We start from the raw sequence: 25,341 nt of genomic DNA, 5'->3' as shown, positions 1-25,341 counted from the left end.
AACCCTCCTGCCGATGGATCAAAGAGTCGACATCTATGTGCATTCACGCAGCTGCCTAATGTAGAACGTAGCCCTGCTCTAGAAGAAGAAGAGAGAAACAGCTCTGTTTCCTACTTGTGAGAAGTCTTGAAAAGTGCACAAGGACATTTTATTGTGAACAAAGTCGGCAGATATTTTCACGATACATTGCACTGAGGTAAATATTCATGACAAACAGGGTACAAAATTCACTGTAGCAATTGAAGTTACTGAGTTGCGAAAGGAAAGCAGTATCAGCGAATGAACAGGGCCTTCCATGGTCCCATCAGATTGAGCGTCTTGTACTGATCCTCCCAGCCGGCGTCACCTGTTCCGGTTGTCAGCTCGCCACGCAGACTCTCCTGCAGCTTCTGAAAAAGTGAATCAATAGCGTCGTAGTTTGTTTTCACAAGTCAATGCCTCTTGGAGATCATAACGCATATGCACGACGGTAGAGCACGATGATGATAATTGATTATCAATACTTTATTTTGGTCCAGAGAAGAGCAGATTTCTATTTTCTGGTAAAACTGCGTCTGCCGTCGAACTCAGCCGTTATACGACACTGAAAGCAGGTATTTGCCAAGGAGCTTTAAGTACAGCTTATTATGCAGAGCGTAGCGTGGCAAGAGGGTGAGAAAGGGAAGTGAGCAGGAAGGAATGCAAAAGGGGAGCGGCTAAAGCATGAGATAACCGTGGTCCTGTAAATACTTTAGCAAGATAATTGCTAGAGAGGGTGAGGACGAGTGATGGAAAGGAGAGTGAAAAGATAAAGCGCCCAGAACGATTATGAAGGAAAACAATACGAGTTCTTCAGTGGAGGGGCGATTGGCTGGCAGACCCACTGTTGTCTCGTATGTCACCGGCATTAAAGTGTTAAAGGATAAAGATGTTTTATGTACGCATTTTTGGTCTACCAAATTAGTTCTGCTCGTACTACTTTATGTCAAATTGAGACATTTACGTATTCATTTTGCATTAAATGGGTATGTCCTGGAGAGTTTTTGTTTAAGTAAAATATAATTCTATAAGCTCACCTTTTTCTTTTGGTCGAGAGTCCACTCGCTCTTGGCGAGAACGTAAGCCAGCTTTGTCAGCCCCGCCTCCGGAGTCATGTCGCCACCGGGAATGACTCCCACGTCGACCAGTTCCTGTATAAAGTTGGCCGAATTGCAAAATGTCGCCAAGACACATGCAATGGCATATACGAGGCTTGTGTAAGGCTTATCGAAAGAGCTTCCGCTGGGGCGCGAGTGGGATCATTCTTGTGTAAACAACCGTTTTACGTGTGCTGCGCCTCGTCTCATTCGCTCGAGGCAAGGACTGGCACAGCGAGCCACGTCAGCCCAACTTTGACGAGAACCGCATACAAGCGATCGAAGATGGTTCACCCATAATCGTATATAGGATTCTGGCTCTACTTTTTTTTATTCATCATCTTGATAACTCATTCCACCATCTCTTCTTCGGATGAAACTTTCATGAAACTGATTCGTAACCGATCAAACTGATCTACTCGTCATCCAATTGCTGTTCGTAGATTACCACTCCGTCGAGAGGCACTCAAACCTCGTGCGTTCTTTGTTGTCCAGCTCGCTCGAACGTATCATTCTACTTAGCAAATTCAAAAAGATAAGTCAAATAAACCTCAAAGCTGTTGGATCGAGTGTTGCAAAGTGCCGTCCAAAGCAGTTGACATCCACTGGTGACAAGGTAACTAGCGGCCACAAACTCACGTTTCCCGTCTCGTAGGCCGGATCCACCGCTCCGTGCTGGCACTGGGAACAGTTGAGGATGAGGACTCCGCGTTTGGTAGCGCTTCGGAGAGCTTCCATGATGTCCTTGCGGGCAGTGGGAGCGTTGCCAGCTCCGTAGGTTTGAAGAACAACGCCTTCAATGGGAGGCTTAAGGAAGGCCTCCACCTGGGCGTTGATAACAGGATATAGATTGATGAAGCCAGTAATTTGCTGCAACTTGATCGCACTGGCCACAGTGTTTGAGAGGTATCGCACCTTTAGTCGCTATACTTTAACGCGATACAATTGTGTGCAGTCCGTTTTGTAGCATTCAGTCTACATAGGCTGAAAATAAAGCTGCTAGTTGTGGAGTGACAGTCGTGCGCCCGACTAAAAACAGGTTCTGGCATTTGTCCGGCTGTGCAAAAGCTCATTGAGATCGAGCAGCTGCACTGCAAATACGAGTAATAAGTCCAGGTGCCGTGTTAATTAAGGAAACTAATAAGTTTGTTGCTCTTCATCAGTGCACTGCGCGCTATTCCAGTGAGGATATGCATTTGATGGCTACTACGGCAAATGCGGCAACACCACGCTAAAGGAGTGTTTAAATTACACAAAAAGAACGATAAGCACACGGATCTCGCAAGACATACAAGAGAATTTTACGCATAACTAGTGTGCCCCCACAATTTGTCTTTCCTCAAGGATTAAACGACAAGAAGTTGAAGAAGTCTACGATATACAAGAAAAAATGGGATGTGGTTAATCACCAATGCGTCTGTTGCCTTTCACTACAAGTTTCTTCTCTAAATGTAATTTAACCAATGACAAATTTTTTTTGTCGTGCTTGCTTAATATTGTAAACGTTTTTTTTTTGTACCATATTGTGATGATGACGCACGACTTGTTATTGTAAAGTTTCTAAGCTTTTGAATGAGCAGTCATGCAGGTGCTAGTTCAGTGATTCACTTTGGTTTAGAGTCTTTGCTTCTGTTCAAGTTTGTTACGGTGCCGAATCGGCTTTGTACGATGCAGCGTAACGCTGAATAAAAGGTGTGCACATATATATATATATATATAATTCCCAAAATGGACATGTGAAAGTGGTTATTGCGCACTGCCCTGAAGTATCAGGCTAGCATGCTAAAGAAAGGTTGTGAAGAAAGGCATGCAAGGTGTGATTTGCGGCTTCAAATTTGTCAGCTTCACATTCTGTAACGATTGTGGCTTACGGAATCACAATGACTATTTCAAGAGCAAATACTTTAACTGCTATGTTTTTAAGTACGCTATCTTCAGTCACTTTAGTAAATATAAAAGCCCTAAATTTGAATTTTGCATCGTATTGCGCTTCAGATCAGTCATGCAGCCGTCTGAAAACCATTTGTACGTTACACATGTGCTTGTATTGAAGGCGCCTATTCAGAGATATGGCGCGCACCATCACATATGAAGATAAGAACAATGAACAAAGAAACAGAAAATAAAGATAGGTTAGGCAAGGTAATCGAAAGCCGTAGCAAGATTGAATGTGTAAAGCGAGGCGCTTACAATGAATAGAAGGGCGATACGCCGGAGATTCTGCACTGTGGCAAGTACAAAAGCTTGGCATCGCAGCGCTTATCTTTAGCCAAAAGATGGACACTGCAAGCGTGCTGGTTTTATGGCGGCGTATCCGTGACACCACGTGTGTTGAAATCGTATTTATGTCGACCAGTGCCCCATATATAGCCCATCGGAGACTCGTTATACGCACACAGATGCACTGAAAGGCAATGCGTTTGCTTTACGTTACGATTGCCACAACCCCAGTGTGATCTCGCTTTCCATGCTCCCGCCTCGCAGTAAACCGTCGGAATGACGCAGGACTTCGAAGACTAATTTAAGATATGTATGGAAGATCCAAGGCACTCGGACATTCACAGTTCGTGGAATTTTGCTCACCAGTTCGGCAGTGATGCTGGGAAAGAGACGCAGAAGACCAACATCGCGGTTTAGCTTGTCGTGAGCACGTAAGTCCACACCCTTTGGATCAGGGAGAATCAGACGCCAAGTAACTGAAGAAAATAATAAGTTAATACATTATCGTAACTTGTTCATTTTGGCAATAAATGCTCTCAGACACGATGCATTTTTCGAATTGACGTTTAAGGTATGTATTTTAGATATTATCTGCATGCAGCCATTAGACGACGCTATACAAAATATGTCCACATTTCACCATGATGCAGCAAATAAAATTTCGGTCACCTCCATAACTGCAACACAGTTGAGGACTTACTCTCGATGTTGATGCCGATAGTGATGAGAGGCGCCATGTTGAACGATGCGAACGCATCAAGGTGAGAAATGCTGAACTTGCTCACACGGTTCCCACGGAAGAGTTGATTGTGGAACATAAGGGTCACCTGTTGGAGATGCGAGATCATGCAATATGCTACATCCATGGTCATCACCCTTGGTAAGCGCTGGATACAGACTTCTAAAGGGGTAGCACTATAACAAGACTTCAGTAGTTAAGGAGACTCACTTCCGGTATTACGTAGTTTCCGGCAACGATGAGGGAATTCAGAATGTTATCTCTTCCATCACTGCGGGGTTCGAACACTGGTATCTGTATACAAAAAAAAAGAGAAAATACACAGACATTTGTGCACCAAAGCTCTAATTTAGAGAACGAGGCACTGAGAAGGGCATTAAACAGAAACATAGTACGCGAATCGGTCTGGCGAATTAAACCACAGCAAAAGTTGTGGGAATTGAGGCTGGCCCGCTGCCTTTGCGCGGGCTTTCCCGCCTTTTCTGCCATTCTCATGTCCCGACATGTCTGCCCTCCTTTGCCGTCAGCCGCGCTGGGAAGGGCGGAGTGACGTTTAACTCCCTCACCCGGTAGCGGATGTTGACTGTGGCGCCGCGCGCGGGTACCCCCGAGAGGTTTTCGCGCGCTGCGTCGGGAGCGGTGAGTACAGTCCGGGACTTCAAACGGTGAGCCACGCATTCTTTTCCGTCCGTCGAGTCCCGTCGCTCGGGGCTCGTCGGACTTCGCTGACGGCGCCTCGCGCCCGATGCGAACGCTCACCTTTTGTTGCCCCGCTGCGTACTCACGGCCGAAGGGCAGTACGGTGTCCTAGTGCGTGGCCTAGCTACGCCGACCCGTCTCCCTTCGAAGCCAACGCGAGCGCCTTTGCCCTCGCTCGAGCAACCGGGCCCCTTTGTCCCGGTGTCTCCGTGGATTACCTTTACCGCGGAGACGTGCTCGTGGCACCCTGTGTAGTACTTTGTGCCCGTGGCGTGGATAAGCCTATTTGCTTTCCCGCCGCGCCTTTTTGCAACGGGCTGTACTGCGTTTGGTGTTGCCACAATAAAGTGTTGCGACTTGAGCAGTATCGTGTTTCCCGCCACGGCGACGGTTAACGCGTGCCCTGCGGCTCGCTAAGACCGGACCCACGCTGGTGGCCGTACTCCTTCGGGATATGTGTACACCACAAAGTATGCATCTTGCTATTGAGAAAAACCTTAGTTACGATCAGAAGGAAAAATGGCATACAGTTATGACCATACTGCGCTCATACATCCATAGAATGTGTTGAGATATGATCACTTGAAGTCAATCAGTACCGAATCAATTCAATTCTCGTCAAAACATGTTATGAATTCTAAGCGTTCGCAATGCCTTAATTTTCACGTCATTTTTGTCTGTTCCTTTGTACGGTGCCAATTATGACAGTGATATCTGTATGAAATAAAATTTGCACATGAAGGGGTAAACGTCGATGGTATGAAATCATCGCGAGTCGACCTGCCATGCACACATGTTTACTAAAGAAATTATGCAGTACCCTTTTACCAGCTTTTATGCTCTGTGAAAAGCTTGTTTGAAACTGACTTTAGGTGAATATAATGATTTTTAAAGGTGGTCTGATGAAAACGTAAAAGGGCGAGATTCTTTAACACCGACGAGAATCTGACATACTGAAGGATGAAAATGCAAACTAAGCAGCAGCCTTTTAGAAGCAAAGAGTGGGAGAGATCGTGAATAGCGTTTAAAGCGCACGAAAACCTACGAAGAAGACCGTTGCCATAAGGTGTTTTTTATATAGTTTTGACGTTGACAATGGTGTCCGGTAGGTAAGAGTGAAACAAACAAATCGTAATGAAGGATTCCGTTCGATATTGCCACGCATGTTTGTTTTTCATATTTTATGTAACCAGCCTAGTGCTAATGTAACCTTGTGCGAACCGGGTCCAAATGTCATATCATTATCGATATCACTAGAACCGTATCACATTAATGTGCATCCAACCTGAGAAATTGTGTTTCTTCTTAGGGAACTAACGCGGCGACTAACGATAACGTTAGAATCTTGAATACCACATGTACGCAGAAAATGTCGACGCGCTTTAGGTCTGATCAGATTATTTGACGATCGACACTGTGTGGTGAAATCTTTGCAAATAGAGTGTCACTCTTTTCCTGGACACAAGCTCATCCAATAAAGAATCGCACCTTTATCGGCTGTGACGGCGTTCTGTGCCGTCAGAACCACGTGACAATACTAATGTGCTTGACGTGAGAAACATGTTTGAAGGATACCTGGGAACCAGTGACGACGACAGATTTCCCAAGGTTTTCCAGCAGGAAGGAGAGTGCAGAGGATGTGTAGGCCATAGTGTCTGTGCCGTGTAGCACAATAAAGCCTTGATAGGAGTCGTAGTACTTCTGCAGGTAAGAAAAAAAAAGAGAAAAGGAAATATATGGTAGGAATGGCAAGATAAAACTGGAGCGCACGGAAAGCCAATGGGAGAATTTCAAAATCTACACGTCCATTGTTACCGCGAATATGAATTGAGTGTGATCACCTTAGGACGGCTAGTTTTAAGTGTGAATACACTTTATAAGCGACCCCAAACCATCCACCGCCGTCGGCGGCGTCCGCAGTCTTCTCTCTATCTTTAAAAGAAAGAGGACTTGGCGGACCGCAGCGCGACGCTCTACCAAATAAGCCACGGACGCGACGCTGATATCGGTGTCAGTAACGTGCCTTATACCCCCTCCCCCTTCGCTCGCTGCAGCTGCGCGCGCACCCCTCTCTCTCGCGCGCCCGCCTTCTCTCTCAGTCTCCCGTCGAGAGCGGGTCGTGAGGGGGAGTAAAGTTAAAATCCGTTGGCATTCGCCAGTGAGTTAACGTAAACTCCCCCGTGTGATCAAATTGCGATTCCCAGGAACCATTACACCATCAAGGCACCATAGTGTGATTAATAAATATAATAGTGCGAATTAATAAATACCCCTCATAGCATCACCCCGTGTATTCGCACTTAACCATGTTCACCCTCGAGGAAATGCTTGGGAGTTTTTTCCTACTACCTTTCTGGTTTCTGCATGTGAGAGTTCGCTAAAGAGAATGAAAACTATTGCACAGTCTGCCAACCAGTCTGCAACTGCACAATGCGGCCGTAATGGTGCATTCAGACGACGGATCGAATCCCGATGTGGCGGGACGGACGGTGCGTCACGTGACCTCACATCAGCGATTCCCCTCGTCCGCGCGGCTCGCGGACGGATGAACCCAACCTGTTTCTCACATCGGGATTCTGGCGGGGGAGAGCCGGTACTTCAGCGGAATAGCTTGGGGTCGGTGGCAACCAATACACTTTTCGTCTGCTCGCGGCATGTCCTCCATGGCTCGCGGACAGCTGCATGACTGGTCGGCATCATCTACGCTTGAGCATTGTTTACTTAGTTTCCGGAGACTTTGTTCTCAGGTGATTAAATATGCAGAAATCACTTTTGGTGGTTCGGGAAATGTCGCCACCGTCGCTTAACACGCGAGATTCTTAGCCGTCATGGTGGTGAAATATTCCAACTTCTGCAACCGGCGACGTGCCCCTTCTAAAAAAAAAAAAAAGAGGCGGGAGACACGTTTAGAAGTTCTACAAGTTGGGAATAATGTAGTTGAAAGAATATCCTGCTAGCAACTCCCTTTTCTCCTGAAAGAATAACACTACTCGTTCATTTGTCACAACACGACAGACATCGCAGCCAAGCTTCGCTTCTTGCGGGCATCCATGTTGAATACTCTCAAACCGGTCTGCTGCTCGCGGGTGCAGGTGAGCGCCGAATCTGCTGACGAGGGTAATCCGGCTGTTTTCCCCTAGAACACCGTCCGTCGTGTGGATGCGCCTGCAGGCGGACCATCCGCGGATTAGCTGTCCGCGTCCACGACAAATCCGGATTCGGTCCGTCGTCTGAATGCACCATAAGCGTTTTGGCAGCGATTCCTACATGCCTCGCCGCGGTGGCCTAGTGACTAAGGTACTGGGCTGCTGATCAGCAGGTTGCGGGATCGTATCCCGGCTGCGGCGGCTGCATTTCCGACGGAGGCGGAAATGTTGTAGGCCCGTGTGCTCAGATTTGGGTGCACGTTAAAGAACCCCAGGTGGTCTAAATCTCCGGAGCCTTCTACTACGGCGTCTCTCGTAATCATATGGTCGTTTTGGGACGTTAAACCCCACATATCAATCGAAGCGATTCCTACATGTACGTTTTATGTCACAAAGATTAAAGAAACTCGGGAGGCATTCCTGGGGTGACATTTTTCTCCCCGAGTAGAAATAAACTGAGCTTATGGGGCATGATTGAAAGACACGTAAGGGGTGGGATGTAAGGGCTATTGATAGCGATTGCTCAATGAAGCGCATTAATAAGTACGCCACGGGCTCTACCGGGGTGGTATATAGATTACCTTGCATGTGCAGCAGTGTCTACATTGGTCAGACTGTCAGATGTGTTGACGTCAAGTGGTGAGAGGATGACCATTCTCTAAAGGGAGAGGAGAGTTTGTGTTTACCTCGCAAGTAATTGAGGTGATTTCACGCCTGTGTTTGCGCAGATGTTGACTGGCATCATAATCAACGGACACGCGAGATGGCCGAGGCAAAGCACACGGCGAAGTGTGTTGGCAATCTGGCAATTGTACTAGTCAGCCACCAGCTTGATTATGAGAACAAGGAACCCGTGTCATTGATCGGGTGTAATGTTGCGTGGGACATGTCCACACACACACACACACATTTCTATATATATATATATATATATATATATATATATATATATATATATATATATATATATATATATATATATATATATATATATATATATATATATATATATATATATATATATATATATATATATGCGCATTTTTTGCAACTATATTTCAGTTGTTCGACCAGCATTTCTCACGTTCTCTTCAGAGTGTTGTCAATTTTCGCGCTACCCAACGATGGTTAAAATTTTATAGCATTTTAGACAAATTAGGTATTGTGTTAGCTTTGTTATCTTTAATCAGTCTGAAATGCAACCTTAGAGCTTCGATGTTAACCGATATTCAATGAAATACCGGAAGAACAGAAGAACGATCCTTGTGACTGACAATCACACATGCAGGACAATTAGCAGAACGATAGTTTCAAATACACTAGCATCTTTTATGGACATAAAGTGTAAACATGCCTTGATGTCTGCAGCGATTTGCAGCCAGTCGTCCATGGTGGCGTTGGAAGAGTCCAGCAAGGGATCATATTCGGCTATTGTGTATATTACTCGTCGTGGATCGCCGGTCACACTGGAGAATAAGAAAAAGGTAAGCATAATAGTTGAAAAAAAAGCAACTACAAAGGAACTACATAGTTATATATCGAGTTATTTATTGCAAAGAGAATTATTGAATTTAACTGCAAATGACAGTGTGAACTTGTGCCAGGTCAAGATAGTTGCTTGTTGTCAAGTTTGCACATTGCTACAATAAATTTATGTTGTAAAAAAGCAGACATAGAAAACGGTGCTGGCTCTAAGCTAATGCGGCACCGTTTGTGCCTGTCAGTTTTCCTCTAATTTGACATATCAGTGGCTTTGACTAAATGCGCCGAGTAAATTTCGAAATTCGCCTTGGATATCAAGTGTCGCCATCTAGCATCCGCTAAAAACTGACCTGTACAAATCTCGTCCATGTCGGCTGTGCTCGTAGCGCACATAGTGAAACAGGAACATTCGAGATTTGAGCTCGCAGTTTGCTGATCTTCAAGACGGATCTTGATGACGCACCTTCAAGACGGATGGCGATCGTATGACCGCTTTCCGTCTTGAGGGTACGTTACCTCGCAAAAAGAAAACGACGTGTCTAAAAATTTCTCACGCGGTCTCATGCGCCTCATTGACGGGTGGTACTGCCACTCAGAAATATGAACCAACACAACAAAATAAAATTTTTGAGCGACACGCAAGCACAAGCGCCGAGTTTGCCTCGTCTGTTGTGGTTTGCCCAATTCCGTGGCGCAATTTCTTCATGCACTGTCATGCAGGGGCGTAGCCAGAACGTTATTTCAGGGGGGCTATTGAACTGTGCGCGCGTATATACCTATACGGAAGCAAAACCGAAAAATTTCATGGGAAGAGTTTACACCAACACTCCCCCCCCCTCTCTCCTTAACTACGCCCCCCCCCCTTTGACTTTCTCTAGCATGTCATTATCATCATCATCATCATCGTCAGCCTGACTACGTCCACTGCAGGACAAAGGCCTCTCCCATGTTCCACCAGTTAACCCGGTCCTGTGCTTGCTGCTGCCAATTTATACCCGCAAACTTCTTAATCTCATCTGCCCTCCTAACCTTCTGTCTCCCCCTAACCCGTTTCCCTTCTCTGGGAATCCAGTTTGTTACCCTTAATGACCAGCGGTTATCCTGTCTACGCGCTACATGCCCGGCCCATGTCCATTTCCTCTTCTTTATTTCAACTATGATATCCTTAACCCCCGTTTGACCCCTAATCCACTCTGCTCTCTTCTCGTTTCTTAAGGTCACACCTGCCATTTTTTTTTCCATTGCTCGCTGCGTCGTCCTCAATTTAAGCTGAACCATCTTTGTAAGTCTCCTGGTTTCTGCTCCGTAGCCAAGTACCGGCAAGATACTTTATGGCGCGCTTACAAATATCTGCCAGAGTTCGGCTATTCGGGGTCAGTCTTGACGTCACGAGTGGTGCGAGAATTTTTTTCACTGGTCGGAGGTAGGGGGGGGGGGGGGGGGCACCCGAGATTTTTGGTGAAAGGGGAGGATAAAAGGGGGCACACCAGCCATCTTGGGTCAGTTTTCCGGCGCCGGCTAAACAGAATAATGAAACAGTGTGGGAAGGGACGAGTGTTTTCTTGTCTCCATATCAGCGAGCCTTTACTTTCTCCAACGATATGAGACAGAACTGATACTGAACTGTACATGCATAATTACGAGGCACAACTCACGGCAGGACCAGAGGAGGCTTCTCGCAGTCTCCGAAGTGCTCCTTGGCGTATTCCTGGTCGTGAAGCTGTGGGAACTCGCGAAGCCGCTTGTCCAGGATTCCTGGCGCCGGCCTGAGAACTGCGACGCATGAGCTAATTAACGAGAGCTAATCAATTTAGCTCATATATGTAGTGCGTTTACATGTTAGTGGGTTTGCTGCTTCCTAGAACCTAACATATCTTGTTATGGAATTCGCAATTGAGATAATTACTTATATTCACGCTTTATTGCAAAAATATGAGGGCAAAAAGCTCACAAAAAGGAGTGTTAAAGGAAAGGCACTGAGCGGCATGGTAAGCTGGAATGCTAAGAGAAGTTTGAGCTTGCACCGAAAACTACAGGACTAAGTGGTAAACGCGAGGAACCCATTTCCACCTCAATGACCGTGCAACAGCCCGGTAAGCGCGTCCACCCAACAACACACGCTTCCAGTACTAAAGAAATGACAGAAGAGAGTTGGAAGCTGCGCATTCCAAAGAATGTGACACATGTCTCATACTGTAAGGCGAGTAAAAAAAACGCAAAATAAAAAAATGACGTATGTTTGTGCAGCCCTTGGCCCTCGCTACAGAGGTTTCTCTTCCTCTACTTTAGCCTTGCAGAGCAATAGGCAGCTAATACGGACACTAGACAAGCCTTTGTTTACAAACAATTGTTTTTTTTTCCTTCCTCTATTCTCTGCATTACCAGGAAGTGCTGAAGAGTTAACATATTTAGATATTTAAATGATAAGCATAACTGGACGACTCATCGTAGTCTAGAGCTCATAACGTGCAAAGGTATATAGGTTTGCACATGGACTGTCTGTCGAGCTTAAATACAGTAGAGTTCGAGAACGGTAGGAGAAGCTAGCCTAATAGCGTGTAGACATAACGGACCAGCGTCCGATGCACTAGAAAGCTGGTTAATTAGTACATCTTAGAACAACACGTGAGCGAACATCACAAGGGGATCGCACAATCCGAGAGCCGTATTGCCACACAGTAGACACAAGTTACTTTCATTACCACTGAGCCAACCGATATTCGAGCGTTCCTATGAGACGCGATATCAAGACAGAAGTTGAGGGGAAAGACATCAAAATGGCAAGAGTCATGCATTGAATGTCACTCAGCTTTCTTTTTTTTCTTCTCTTTTGCAGAGTGTGCACGTGGCTTTGCTAAAGACGCCCACCAGTAGTTTCTTTTTTGTATGTTTTGCAGTGTGTGCACGTGGCCTTGCTACAGACGCCCACAAGCAGTTCACCCAGTATGCGCAAGCCTCAAGTGACCGGAGCAGACTATTTGTGGATGACGTTATCGCCTGTTACCGCCCCGTATGACGCTGCCGAAGGCTGCGTTGTCTCAAGCCAACAGAGGTCAACAAAGAGGCTATATGAGGTTATCGGCTAGACTCGACAAGTGGCTCACGACGCATTTTGGACAGAAAAGACTTGCCTCTTTCGCGAGTCGTCAAGAAAGCTAGATTTAGAAAAATCGAACAGTGGAAGTGGAAATGAAAGCACGCCTATGAAAACTACATAGTTCAATGTAACAATACTAAATATTATTCTGGTTTAGGAACTTGAAATACCGATACGTCATTAGGGATGGCGTAGTGTACGGCTCTAGAAATCTTGATAATCTGGAGTATGTTAACGTGCACTGGACATTGCAAAGTTCACGTGCCTCTTGCACATCGCCGCCATCGAAATGGGATCGAATCAGAGACCTTCGGTTCAGCAGCCGAGCACCGTAACTGCCGTACCATCGCCGAGGAAGTTCAACCTAACTATGATGTTGCATCCTATGGTGTTTGCACGAACAGTGTACTTCATGCCTTCCCTATGGAAACTCGTGCGCGATTAAATGCAACTTAAATAACGTAAATGAAAAATCCTGAGTGTCAACCATAACCTCTGCACCACCGCGGAGGAGGGTTAGTGTCGTGTGGTGAGATTGCCAACATTGGCTAAGTAATGGTAAGTGCTGGCTAACATTTATTGCATCTTTGGCAGGTCATCTGCTGTGAATAACTACATCAACAGAAAAAGTTAATGGGTCCTAAATAATTGCTTGCTGTAGTAAATACCTTCACCCAAGTTGTTCAGCAGAGGGGAGTAGCCAAGAGGGGGTTCGAACTCTTGGAACGCCCCTGGTTCAGCACCTGTTTTCCTAATGCATTTTATGTGTGTTGGCTTCCTTCCTAAACTAACACAACCTTCGATGTGTCATGAGCGAAAAACACCGCGCGCTCATGGTCCTGTTTCTGAAATGTGCCTTACGAAGCACAAGGCTGGGTTCTAGTAAAGCTAGATGAATTGTTCCCACTGAAGCCACTTATCGGCCGGCGTGCTCGGTAGTTGAAACAGACCGGACGATGGCGGGCCGAGATAGTCAGGGCACCACCCCGCACGGGGAACGCATCACTCTGCGACGAGTCCCGACGACCGGAAGCAGACAAAGGGAGGACGAAGGGGCCGGTCGATCGAGTACCGCATTTTCTGCTGCCTTCGCAGTTTGACGAGGCGAGCAGCTGCAGCAAGTAACGAACGAAGCCAGTGTGGACTCCGAAAAAACGTAATAAACTGAGGGGAAACGAGTTCTCCTTTTGTGTAGTGTTGTTGGTACCGACAAGTGTAAGCAACCATTGAGGGTCTGCGTTGAATAGGGGAACCCATGTATACAATCGTCAACGATGGTTAACTTAGCAGAATGGAATGTTTGGCAACTTGACACACCTTTCGGAGAAAAGGTTGTCAGGAAAATTGGGGGAACACACGAGAAAAAGGTGACGGCGCGAGCGCTAACAATTTATCAAAACCATGGCACACAAAGTAAATGGTATTTAGATCACGTAGCAAGCCCTTACACTCGTCTACGACGCGGCGACGTTACATAATCATTAGGATGCTTAATGTCCACTTTAGGTGCTAGTTTTTTTGTGTGTGTGAGCGCGCTTTTTCTATTCATAGCATTAAGGATTCAAGCGAAAACAATGAGATGATTAAAATGTGTCAGGTGTGCTGAAAAAGCACAGACTAAAATGACTGCATCTATCCCAATTCACAAGGTATGGACCCCGGAACGTTGAGAAAAATGCAAAACAAAGCTGATCAGTTTACAGAAGCCCGACTCGCCAAGCGAGTAGATAAACAAGCTAACAATGCCCGAAACGAGAGGCAGCAATGAATTGCATTAACAGGCTGCCATGAGGGAGAGATTTGTGCACAAGAAGAAACAAATTCACAGTACCTTTAGCTAACGCCAAAGCGTAGCCCCTCATGGAATGCTATAAGCGAGTTACTCTGGCATTTCCAGTCAATTGCAATTACTGCAGTTTTGTAAGGAGCACATCCCCGTCGCGTTCTTTATCTGTCTGTTCGTGCACTTAACAGCAAGTCACACGGAAGGTAACACGATAATTACTAGAAATTGTTGGCTTGGGCATTTTGCACAATGTTGAATGTTACTGTCAAGCGCGTCAACTTGCGCAGTTTGGTAAAGATGCACAGCATCAAATGGGGAGCACACAAGAAAAGGAGACAAATGAAGACGATATCTGTGCGATATATATATATATATATATATATATATATATATATATATATATATATATATCGTGTGTTCCCATGTAAACATGGTTCGAAGCAGCGCTTGTGCTGTCTGCGTCTCCGTTTTTCACCTCCATTTCTTTTTTTGATGCGCTACTTATTTGAAGATTGCTTTCGTCGCAGTGGGAGTGAGTAAACCTATGCTCCTCAGCCGAACAACATTGACAGCTCGACAAACGCGCAAGCGGAAACGCAGGAAGAGCGCCCTGGTCGCGCCATCTACTCAATTGCACAGCGGCGGGCTGTGCGCACCCACCCACCTCCGTCATCGTCCTTGACCATGCCGATGGTGCCTCCGGTGTAAATGACCAGGACGCAGGCCTCGTCATTGGTGGCATACTTGCGCCACGCTTCGTCCTCGTCGGTCAGCGAGTGCAGTACCTTGGGCACGTACGAGGCATCCATCGGAGCAACAACAGCCATGGCGGATAGACGAGGGGAAGCAATGCGGCGGCGGTGGCACGGTGGGGCAAGTGGCGTGACGACTGGCTTGCTGCTGCTATGTATACTTTCGGCCACGTGCAAGGCTCCGCCCCCATCGGTGGCAGCGATACGGCGCGTTGTTCACTTTGCCCCCAGTGCGTGTAAAGATACACACATGACCGATATATGTTTTTCGCACGTGTAAGCAACAACAAGCCGGTTTAGCCTTTGTTTAAGTGATCTATTGTATGTGCTACAAAATGCAGGGATGCATTACTGTCGCATGTTCGAGGTGCCGAAAGTACACGAGAACTAGAGTGCACAATACTAGCGAACACGTGTGCTCGTAACATCTTTCATTGCGTACATCCTCTTACAATGAAATGACACGCTTGGCCTCGTGGAAGGTGAATGATGGTGACAAGTGACGTACAACTATATCTTGTCGATCTGGTCGACGCTATCCTGATATGAGTCACAGCATCCCAGTCTTTTTTCCCTCCACTTTTCACATTTCCTGACTTTATCTTCTCGCACCTCTCTTGTCTTTCTCTCCCACGTCCCCTTTCCCACGCACAGCATCTAGTTCATTATTTCTACATGCAGGCCAAGTTATTTACATTTCATTAAATAATTCTTTATCTCTCTCGAGCGAACACATGGTACCGATACTGCACAGAACAACACAGGACGATCCACTGTAGTCTGAATGCTCTGTGTTTTTTCTGCCTTCTTTCGTATTATATGAATCCATTAAGCCAGTACGAACTATCCCAGCTAAATACATCAGCACACAGATTTGTACGCCTTGTAGAAGCTGCGTCATTTGACAACTTGCGACTTCGCTGTGCATACGTTGTTGATTGATACTTCATAGCTGATCAATAGTTGTGCGGAGCACAGACATGCACACGAAAAGGGCAGGGGTGGCGACCAATCCTCACCCCCCTGGTCACTTAAGGGGGAGGGGGGCAAAGTCAGCGCAATACTTTGTCATAATAAAGGGACGGGGTGCTGCAAGGAATCCCCCCCCACCCCCCACCCCCCCTGATGGAGAACCCTGCTCACACGTATGGTGCGGACTACACCTTGTGAGATGGGAAAAGTTGAAGCCGATGAAATCACATCTCATCTGCATCAGAAGCTAAAGAGTCAACTGTCTTACCCTAAATTTTGGAATGGGTGTGTAACAATCTTTTCTGCAGGTTGCCTTTCAAAACTAGTTAGCGCAGACATTAGGTGCCCACCTAGATACACTGAAATGATGCAGTACAAATGTTCAACTGTACGCCAGCTGGGCTGATGCATGAGGTCTTATAATACAATAACCTATTTTTTTACAGAGAAGAAAATTAATCCGCAGGCTGCGATAAAGTTTCTAACGTATCTAAGTTAAAGAGTTCTGCCAGCTTATTTCTTTCCGCTTGCACGGAAAATTACTAAGAATGAGCAAGAATAAAACAACAACAACAATGTGCCATCAATTTTAATGTTTTAGATGGTGGAACTGGCGACGTGACAGCACGCAGGCTTGTTATGAAACCTCGAGTGCATTTGTCACATCGCTAGAGGCTTTGAGCAGTAAAAGCGAGCTTTGGCCGAGGACACTTAAAAAACATGTTTTTTTTTTTTTTGCATGTGTGTAGTGCTAGGCACCGAAGCTCATTTCTGGCAAATATTTACCGACATACTGCGTCGTTTATTTTAATTATTTAGTTTTTTTAAAAAGAGGAAGAAACTTTATAGGGGCGCTTTAATTCACTTGTTGTTCAGCGACATCTTTTTAGCCTGATCTGCACTCTGGCTCCCTTTCATCTTTTGTTAAATACAGCATGAGCTGCAAGCAAAAAGAACGAAAACAAAGAGAAGAGAAAAGAAAACTGAATACAACGACAAGAACGTATTTATATTGTCACCACTGCTCGTAACAGCACAAACATCACTCCTCATTACAACCTGCTTAAATATTTACAGGCAAACGTATCGATGTCCGGATCAATCTTGATCAAGAGACGCTTCGCCATTACGAAATGAACGACTTTGAACACACTTCTGTTTTAAAGTGTGTGCAAGCAAGTTCTGTATGTTCAGCGCAGCACGTCAAAATGAGAAGGTTGAGTCTATGTGACGGTTGTCCCATGGCAGGCTCCCTTTCACCTATAGGAAGAGACATATGGAACGTATTGCAGTACAAAATATGATCCTTTTTCAAGTAACATTTAAGCGCACAAGAGCAGAATAACCGAGAGAAATAAAGGAAATAAATAAATAAAAACGAAGGGTGACCTCAACTTCAGGTATACGGCAGTCCGATGCTGCCGATTTCCCATAAGCTGAGTGCCCTTTAAAGCGATTGTGAACTTCTTTCTGGCAAGCACCAGGCCGGAAGTGCGCCTGTACCCATTTAACCACTAGGTGCCTGGCGGCAGCGATTCTCTGCTTCCCCCAGCAGCAGCGGAAGCTCAACAATTTCATCAAGGCTATGGTGGGTACCAAGGGGCCTTCACAAAACACTATGGGGCTACCTTCCGACATGGTTACCCAAAAACATCCTAGTGCCAGGTCGTTGTACTCCTCTACCCATAGGGAAAAACCAGTGTGCCCCCGTTCGGCAATGGGAATCGATCGAACCCAGTACCTCCCGCTTTAGAAGAGAACACCCTAGCCATATATATATATATATATATATATATATATATATATATATATATATATATATATATATATATATATATATATATATATATATATATATATATATATATATATATATATATATATATATATATGTATATATATGTGTGTGTGTGTGTGTGTGTGTGTGTGCGCTTCATTCTCTCGCTTTTGCACAATTAAGAACGGGCCACCAACCACTTTCACTGTAACATGACGGAAGTTGTCGATTTACGCCACACTGCCAATTGGCTCGTCCGATTTCTTTCGCTCTCTAAAGCTCGAACATGTTTGCAGCCCACGCTAGCGGCCAAACTCCGGTGTCGCGACATTAAAGTGATGGAAACGGACCGACAGATTTATTTCCCAGAAACATAGCGTCGGGCATGACGATGACTACAGGTGCCCCAAGTGCACTTACATTAAGCTGTACGTGAATTCGACAAGTATGAGCAGTCCTTGACTGTTTACTTTGTAGTATCTACTGTCTCGTTATTATTGTTAGTAATATGACCTCATTCCCCATCTGCTTGTTTTATTCTTGTACAGGGCAGTGCTTAGCCATTTCGCTGTTGTGGGCATATGCCAGTGTCCACAGTGATGTCCGTTACATGCACAACAGACCACGAAGCAAGGAAGCAAGCGATGGCTTCGAAAACTGACCACAAATCGTGCATATTTCGGAGGAGAGCCTTGAATAAGGGTGGCACAATACTCTCGTATGTGTACTGCCACCTAAATGGATCAAGTGAAGTGCACGATATAAGGTAGTCCGCACAAGCTACAGATTTTAGGAACATCCACTGTCGTAGTAGCAGGTCTGATGTTTGTCTTAAACGATAGTCAGTTGCTCTGGCCTGGAACATTAGTAGCGGCAAGTTCGACTTATCCACGCTACTTCAAAAAAGCTCTTTTTGAGCAGTTGTTTCATGGTAGGTGTCTCTTCTTTACCTTTGAGCTACTAAATGGGCAACAGATTATTATTCCGAGTCACAGGTAACAAGGAAGATGCGCGAAGGGGCTTTCAACATAAAAAAATCACTGCTGTATGAATGACGTTAGAGTAGGTTGTTTGGAGATGATAGCTTAACCTGCGAATTTTGCGTATATATATATCCTACCATCATATAACGAAGTGACGACGTTGTAATGTATATACATTGCATAACATTTATAAATTTACATTCATGTGCACTATAAACATTTTAATGATCTCAAAATTATGGACCATCTCTTTGAAGGGAACCCCGATGGGATACGAAGCAGCAGCGGTGCGCACGACGTTGACCCTGTCGAAACGGGTGTCGACGTGTGTGCTGGAAAAAACGGTTTGAAGCGAAAATTGGTGTAGCGTTTACTTGAGCAAACGGTTGTTTCAAACGCAAAGACACGGGAGTGAGTTGGGTTTCGTGTAAGTTTCACCACAGATAAACGAGCCGCAGAGTGTTACCACTCGACGTGTGGTCGAGCGTTACGGGTGGTGGAGAGGTTGAAGCGAGAGAGAAGTATGATGCGAGTGGGCGGAGGAGCCAGCAGCTGCTGTGGGTAAGGGAGAAAGTGACGTCCACGCGCAGCCGCTATTGACCAACTTGACACAGTTCCAGCACCTGCGGCGAGGGGGATCATATAAACGCAGGGTATAGCATTACACAGACTAGACAAAGAGGTGCTTCGCTTCTAATATACACTTTAATACACAAGATATGTTCTTTTGCAAAGTACAAAAGGGCGTCGCTAGATGAGATCAGTGACCCGTAACCGTTTGAAGATTATTGTTTTATGCATGTGCTATTTAGAGTACATATATACGAAAGGTTCGATGGGGGCTCCGACGACCCATGACCCTTGAGCCATAAAATCGCACTATTCATCATCATAAAGTACAAGAAGGGCGTTCCTCCATGAGCTTGGGGACTCGTTTGCCTTTAAAGATCATTACTTTATGAACATGAAAGTATGTTGCCAAAGGATCTTCGATGATAGGACGCAGTGGAAAGTTCGAGAAGGCGACATTGATACAGGTGGCCCTCAATATGGTCAAAGAGGAAATGGACATGTGCCGGGCACGTAGCGCGTAGGCAGGATAACCGCTGGTCATTTGGGGTAACTGACTGGATTCACAGAGAAGGCAAGTGGGTTAGGGGGGACATAAAGTTAGGTGGGCAGATGAGATTACGAAGTTTGCGGGTATAAAGTGGCAGCAGCAAGCACAGGACCGTGTTGACTGGTGGCACATGGGAGAGGCCTTTGTCCTGGAGTGGACGTAGTCAGGCTAATGATGATGAAGGTGATGGTGGTGGGACGTTTGTAATCGTACGACACGCATCGAGGAGCGTAACGTGACATCATGTGTTGGACTAGCCAATCGCTTTGCATGAGGTCAACGTTCCAATCTCCGACGAGCACGAAGGAACCGTGTGTGAGTGAACTAAGTCCTGTATCGATGCATTGCCTTCTCGATGTACTGATGACGTCTCCTTCTGGCAAGCTTGGCGCCAAGTAATTGGTCATGAATGCTATCCTGGATGAGAGCTTGGCAGCGGCATGCTTCCCGTTATGGCTCTGGCTGGTGATTGACAGCGCAAGATCATCAACCACATGAGGTGGCCTGGCATAGATCCCAACACCACCTACAGGACACTCCGCTTCTTTGGTTCAGACGACTGGAACGAATCCATTGATGTGAATGTTTCCGGCGTTCGATCTCTGCGTGAAGCAGAGTACGTCGGCTGTGGTCAGGACGGGATGACGTTCGTTGTCATGAACGCGTGCTTTGAAGAACCACACATTGAGAAGAGCAAGGGTGAACTCGAGCGGGAAACCGACGATGGATGAATGGGTTGGATGGATTCATAAGGCTGCACCCTTTATATCGGGCGGTGCCTAACGCCACCAAGCCGCAGTGCTTAGTGAATCAAAAACTAGATTTTTTCCCTTCAAATAGTGAGGCCGAGGACTCGCATCCCGCAGTAAAGAGTCCAATCCTCACTCGCGCCTTGACTTTAGCCACCAATCAGATAACCTCCTTCTAGGTAATTCTATCCCCTTGAAGTCTATTTTTCCCTCCCTGTCCCTGAACCCCAGTGCTTTGAAAAACTCTGCGCCATCATTCTGAACTATAGGGTGAAGCTCTTTACAGAACATTATCAAGTGTTCGGCAGTTTCCTATTCCTCTCCACACACACTGCATACTGTGTGTACCCCTTTCATATTTGGCCCGATATGTCCTTGTTCGCAATATTCCCGTCCTGGCCTCAAACAGTAGAGAACTACCCCGAGTATTATCGTAGATCCTTTCCTTGGCAATTTACTGCTTAAAAGTTCGATAGATCTCTAGTGCGGACTTCTTAATCATGCCAATTCTCCACATATCGGTCTCAGCTTCCTTCACCTTATACTTAACCGATAATTCTCTTTGGTTTGGCCCCCTGCTGTTATCTAACTATTTACCAGTCAATTTTCTGGTTCGCTTCCTCCATTTTGTATCGGCCTTCTTCATGTACAAGTAGCTGAATACCTTCCTAGCCCAACGCTCCTCCCCCATTTCTCTCAATCGCTTCTCAAATTTTATCTTGCTGCTAGCTTCCCTGCCCTCAAATGATGTCCATCCCATATCATCTTGTACTCCCTGATTTGGTGTATTCCCGTGAGCTCCTAAGGCAAGCCTTCCTATTCCACGTCGCTTAATTTGTAATCTTGCTTGAACTTCTGATCTCATGCACAAGACCGCATTGCCGAACGTCAAACCAGGAACCATGACACCTTTCCATATTCCTCTCACAACATCATACCTATCAAACTCCACAGTGCCCTGTTTTTTATTACCGTTGCATTCCTGTTACCTTCAGTCGTTCCGTATATTTCGTGTTCCCTTAGGTACTCGGCCCCATTGCTTATCTATACGCCCAGATATTTGTATTTGTCTATTATATCTAGCGTGACCTTCTGTAGTCTAAGCTTACTACCTTCATTATTATTAAAAATCACGACTGCCGATTTTTCCTTACTGAATCTGAAATCTAACCTATCTCCCTCATTACCACAGATGTTCATCAATCTCTGCAAATCTTCCTTGTTGTCAGCCATTAGCACCATATCATCTGCGTACATCAATGCTGGTAGTGCCTGTTTAATAAGTTTTCCTTGTGCGACGAAAGAGAGGTTGAAGCCCAGTCCACTTCACTCTAACTAGGCCTCTAATCCTTGTAGGTGCATCATGAATAACAAAGGTGACAGAGGACACCCCTGCCCATGCCACCGTTTTACCTCAGCAGGCTTTGATACCTGTTTTTCCCACTTTATAGCTGCCTTGTTACCTTTAGAGATATCCTTTATAAGATTAGTGACTCTATCTTCCACACCTAGTGTGTCCAGTATTGAAGTCCTCTTGAACCACGCTATCGTATGCTCCATTGATATCCTGATATCCAAAAATGCTAGCCACAGGGACCTGTGTTCCTTTTCTGCTATTTTGATGCACTGCGTCAGTGAGAACAGATTGTCTTGCAACCTCCTGTGTTTCCGAAACCCATTCTGCAGTTCCGCCAGCACCTCCTCATCCTCTATCCATGCCTGCACTCTTTCCTTTATAATCTGCATCGCCAGCCTGTAGAATACTGATGTCACTGTTATAGGACGGTAGTTGTTTATGTCAGCTTTGTCCCCCTTTATAGATCATGCTCATCCTGCTAAGTTTCCATCCATCGGGGACTTCACCACCGATTATTATTTTGCTTACTGCCTCTCTCAAAGCGTGCTTAGACTTCGGACGTAATGTCTTTATCAGCATAATTGTAATGCCATCTGGGCCTGTTGATGTACTACTAAGACCCTGTTCTTAGCCCAGACTTCCAGGGAGGGTAGAGAGGGCGAAGCGTTGGAGAGGAGAAAGAAGGTGGAGGTGCTCCTGTGCAGTGGTGAGTGGACGCCGCGGGAAGGACTAAGGAGTGACGGACATGACCGCCGCCACAAGCTGCTTCGCATCTAAAAATCTATTCGAGCCTTATAATACGCTGACCTTGCCACGGGCTGGGCACTGGCTCCTAAACGTATTTGCTTCTGTCTTCGTGTTACGCAAATTAACACGTCACAAACGTATAACGTGGGTTTTTTGCATAAGCAGCACAACGTTGCACTGACAACATGTCACGTTTGGTTACTAGGTATTTTTTAGGCGGAAGTATGAGATGCTATTCAAACGTGAACTTTGACCGTAGGCGTTGGCATGAATCTGATTGGTGTAAAAATTATCTTGTGATGACGTCACCATATGACGTCCTTATGAGGTCACAGAACTTCACTCGGCGAGACGACTACACCCTTGACATCGTCGTTTGGTCAAAATCTTTGAGGCACTGCCATAATCGGTCAGTTGAAGCTGGCAATACGGAGGTCGTGCAAAACAACATATAGTGCAGAAACCTTTAGAGGAAGGGGATCACTACAACCGACCTAAATGAAAAAGATAGCTTTCGCCTTCAGGTCTTCTTAAGCTAATACACATGCAAGCGCTATAATTTCCGTGTTTGATGCCTGCACGTCTTCTACTCTTGTTTTATCGACAGTTCGCAATAATCAGAGAGAAAATATGCGAGAAGAGAGAACCTAGAACCATACAACCGGTTGTTAGCGTCCTCTATTCCGCTTTTGGTAAAATTTAGGGTGTCGCCAGTATGGCCGTAAAAAGGAGAAAATTGATAGAAGACACAACACACGACTCACGCACTGTTAAGAAAATGTAAACAAAAGAAGGCTGTATTTAATTAAAAAACTAGGTTACAATTATTACTCGCGCATCCGTTCAATTCCGCACATCGCACAACGCACAACCGCTCAAGTCGCTCGCAATTCGCAGACTCCTGTTCGCTCGCCGTTCTCGCTGCGTCTCTGGCTCTTCCCGCGCTTTCTCGCTCTCCTCTGTCGACCACAGATCCGAGTACACATACGCGCACGCTGACACAAAACGCGCACGCACCACACACACACACACACACACGCACATGCACAAATTGTTCCACGAAGTCAGTGGTAGAGGTCCGTCGCTTAGCCATTCGGGGAAACAGAGTCGAACGTCCCACAGGCCACGGATGCACAAAGGGACATGTTTCTCTCTTCTTGCACCCGAACTGGCAAGGTGCATTAAAGCGGGCCGCCGCCTTTGTGCTGACCCGGCGCCCGCAGGTCTGGAAGGCTCGCCGATCGCTGCTGCCCGTAAACAAGGAGGACGGCCCCCTCGAGTGACCAACGGACACTCGCACGGCACAACACACGCAAAAAGAAAGAAATAAAACAAAAATTAGAAGATTTGAGGCAGTCGCGTACACTCGGTCGTCCTGACAGTCATTAACGTCCTCGTTAATGGAAAAAAAATCATAAACAAACCCACACGCCAATACACAAACAGAATTGTTTCTTCGTCGAAGAAGACAAGAAAAAAAACAACTGTTTCAGTACGCACAGTTCACTCGGTAAATCCCGGCACGCACTGAAGTTCTCAACAGACGCCAACGCAACTATGGCGCACTCGCATAGGGATGGGTCTTGGCGCAGCTACGGGCCGAACGTCTCAGTCGCTGCACCTCACATTCGGGGGCGTCCGACTCCTCCGCAGACTCTCCGTCGTCATCAAGGTGTGAATGCGGATTGGTCGTTGTCCAGCACTTCAACTGCGACACGTGCGCAGTTGTCGCGAAGCGGCTCGCCCTTGTTTCGTCAAGGTCGGCAACTCGATACGTGTCAGCTGGCAACACTGCCGTGATTACAAGGGGGCCCCTATATTTTGGCTGGGCTTTGGCAGGCTTTCCCGTCTGTTCTGGAGCCCTCGTCATGAAGACCACGTCACCGACACCGTACATTTTAGCCGGGAAGTGGCGCCTGTCGTAAGCGACCTTCATCTTCTTCTGCTCGCTCATGAGGCGCTGCCGTACACGTTCGCGCAACCCGCCGGGCTCCTCCCACTCTGACGCTTTAGATTCAACCAAGCGCTTCAGTGCCACGCTGTGAAATTCCGGTCGATAACCATGTAACATCTCGAAGGGTGTCTTCCCAGTCGTCTTGTTTATAGCGTTGTTCAAGGTGCAATCTGCCTCACTGAGCTTTTCGTCCCAATCTCGCTGCTCTGTATCGACCATCGATGTAGTAATGACTGGGCTCGCATACTCGGAATGTGTCTCAGTTCCGATTCCCTCTCTTTTGCACTCTCCGACGATGTCACGTATAGCCTCTCGCTTTGCTGCATTCGTGCGGTAGGGCCGAACAGCCATGGGTGCACTACCAGGTATCTCCTGTATGTCCATCGAAAGGGCAGGTGCGCAACCAAGTTTGCTGAGATTGGCGGCGAAAATATCCCGGTACTCATTTAGGAGGCACGTGAGCTCACGACGCTGCTCCTCTGTTACGGAGGGGCCCATTTTAATTTCCTCGCACCCAATCGGCCGTCGCACCTCCGTAACCAGAATTTGTTCTCGCTTCGCCGCGCTGCACTTCACTCTGCACTCATTTATTTCCTTCATCTCGCAACCCGGGATGTCCACCTCTGTCGCGTGGCCAAGTCTTTGT

General features: G+C 46.3%; 1 protein-coding gene across 1 annotated transcript; it reads right to left on the bottom strand.

Moving 5' to 3' along the window:
* Positions 1-126: 126 nt before the first annotated feature.
* LOC119171913 (L-asparaginase) lies at positions 127-15,171 on the bottom strand. The gene is made up of 10 exons (XM_037422796.2): positions 14,949-15,171; positions 11,057-11,174; positions 9,274-9,385; positions 6,349-6,474; positions 4,285-4,368; positions 4,036-4,162; positions 3,699-3,811; positions 1,755-1,940; positions 1,056-1,169; positions 127-389 (listed from the first exon to the last, which is right to left on the bottom strand). The coding sequence occupies exons 1-10, from the start codon at positions 15,109-15,111 to the stop codon at positions 273-275; spliced, it is 1,260 nt and encodes a 419-aa protein (XP_037278693.2). The 5' UTR covers positions 15,112-15,171; the 3' UTR covers positions 127-272.
* Positions 15,172-25,341: the final 10,170 nt, after the last annotated feature.

This window comes from Rhipicephalus microplus, chromosome 4 (genome assembly GCF_043290135.1).
Source record: "Rhipicephalus microplus isolate Deutch F79 chromosome 4, USDA_Rmic, whole genome shotgun sequence".
Lineage (NCBI taxonomy): Eukaryota > Metazoa > Arthropoda > Arachnida > Ixodida > Ixodidae > Rhipicephalus > Rhipicephalus microplus.
This window is presented reverse-complemented; position numbering and strand designations above follow the sequence as displayed.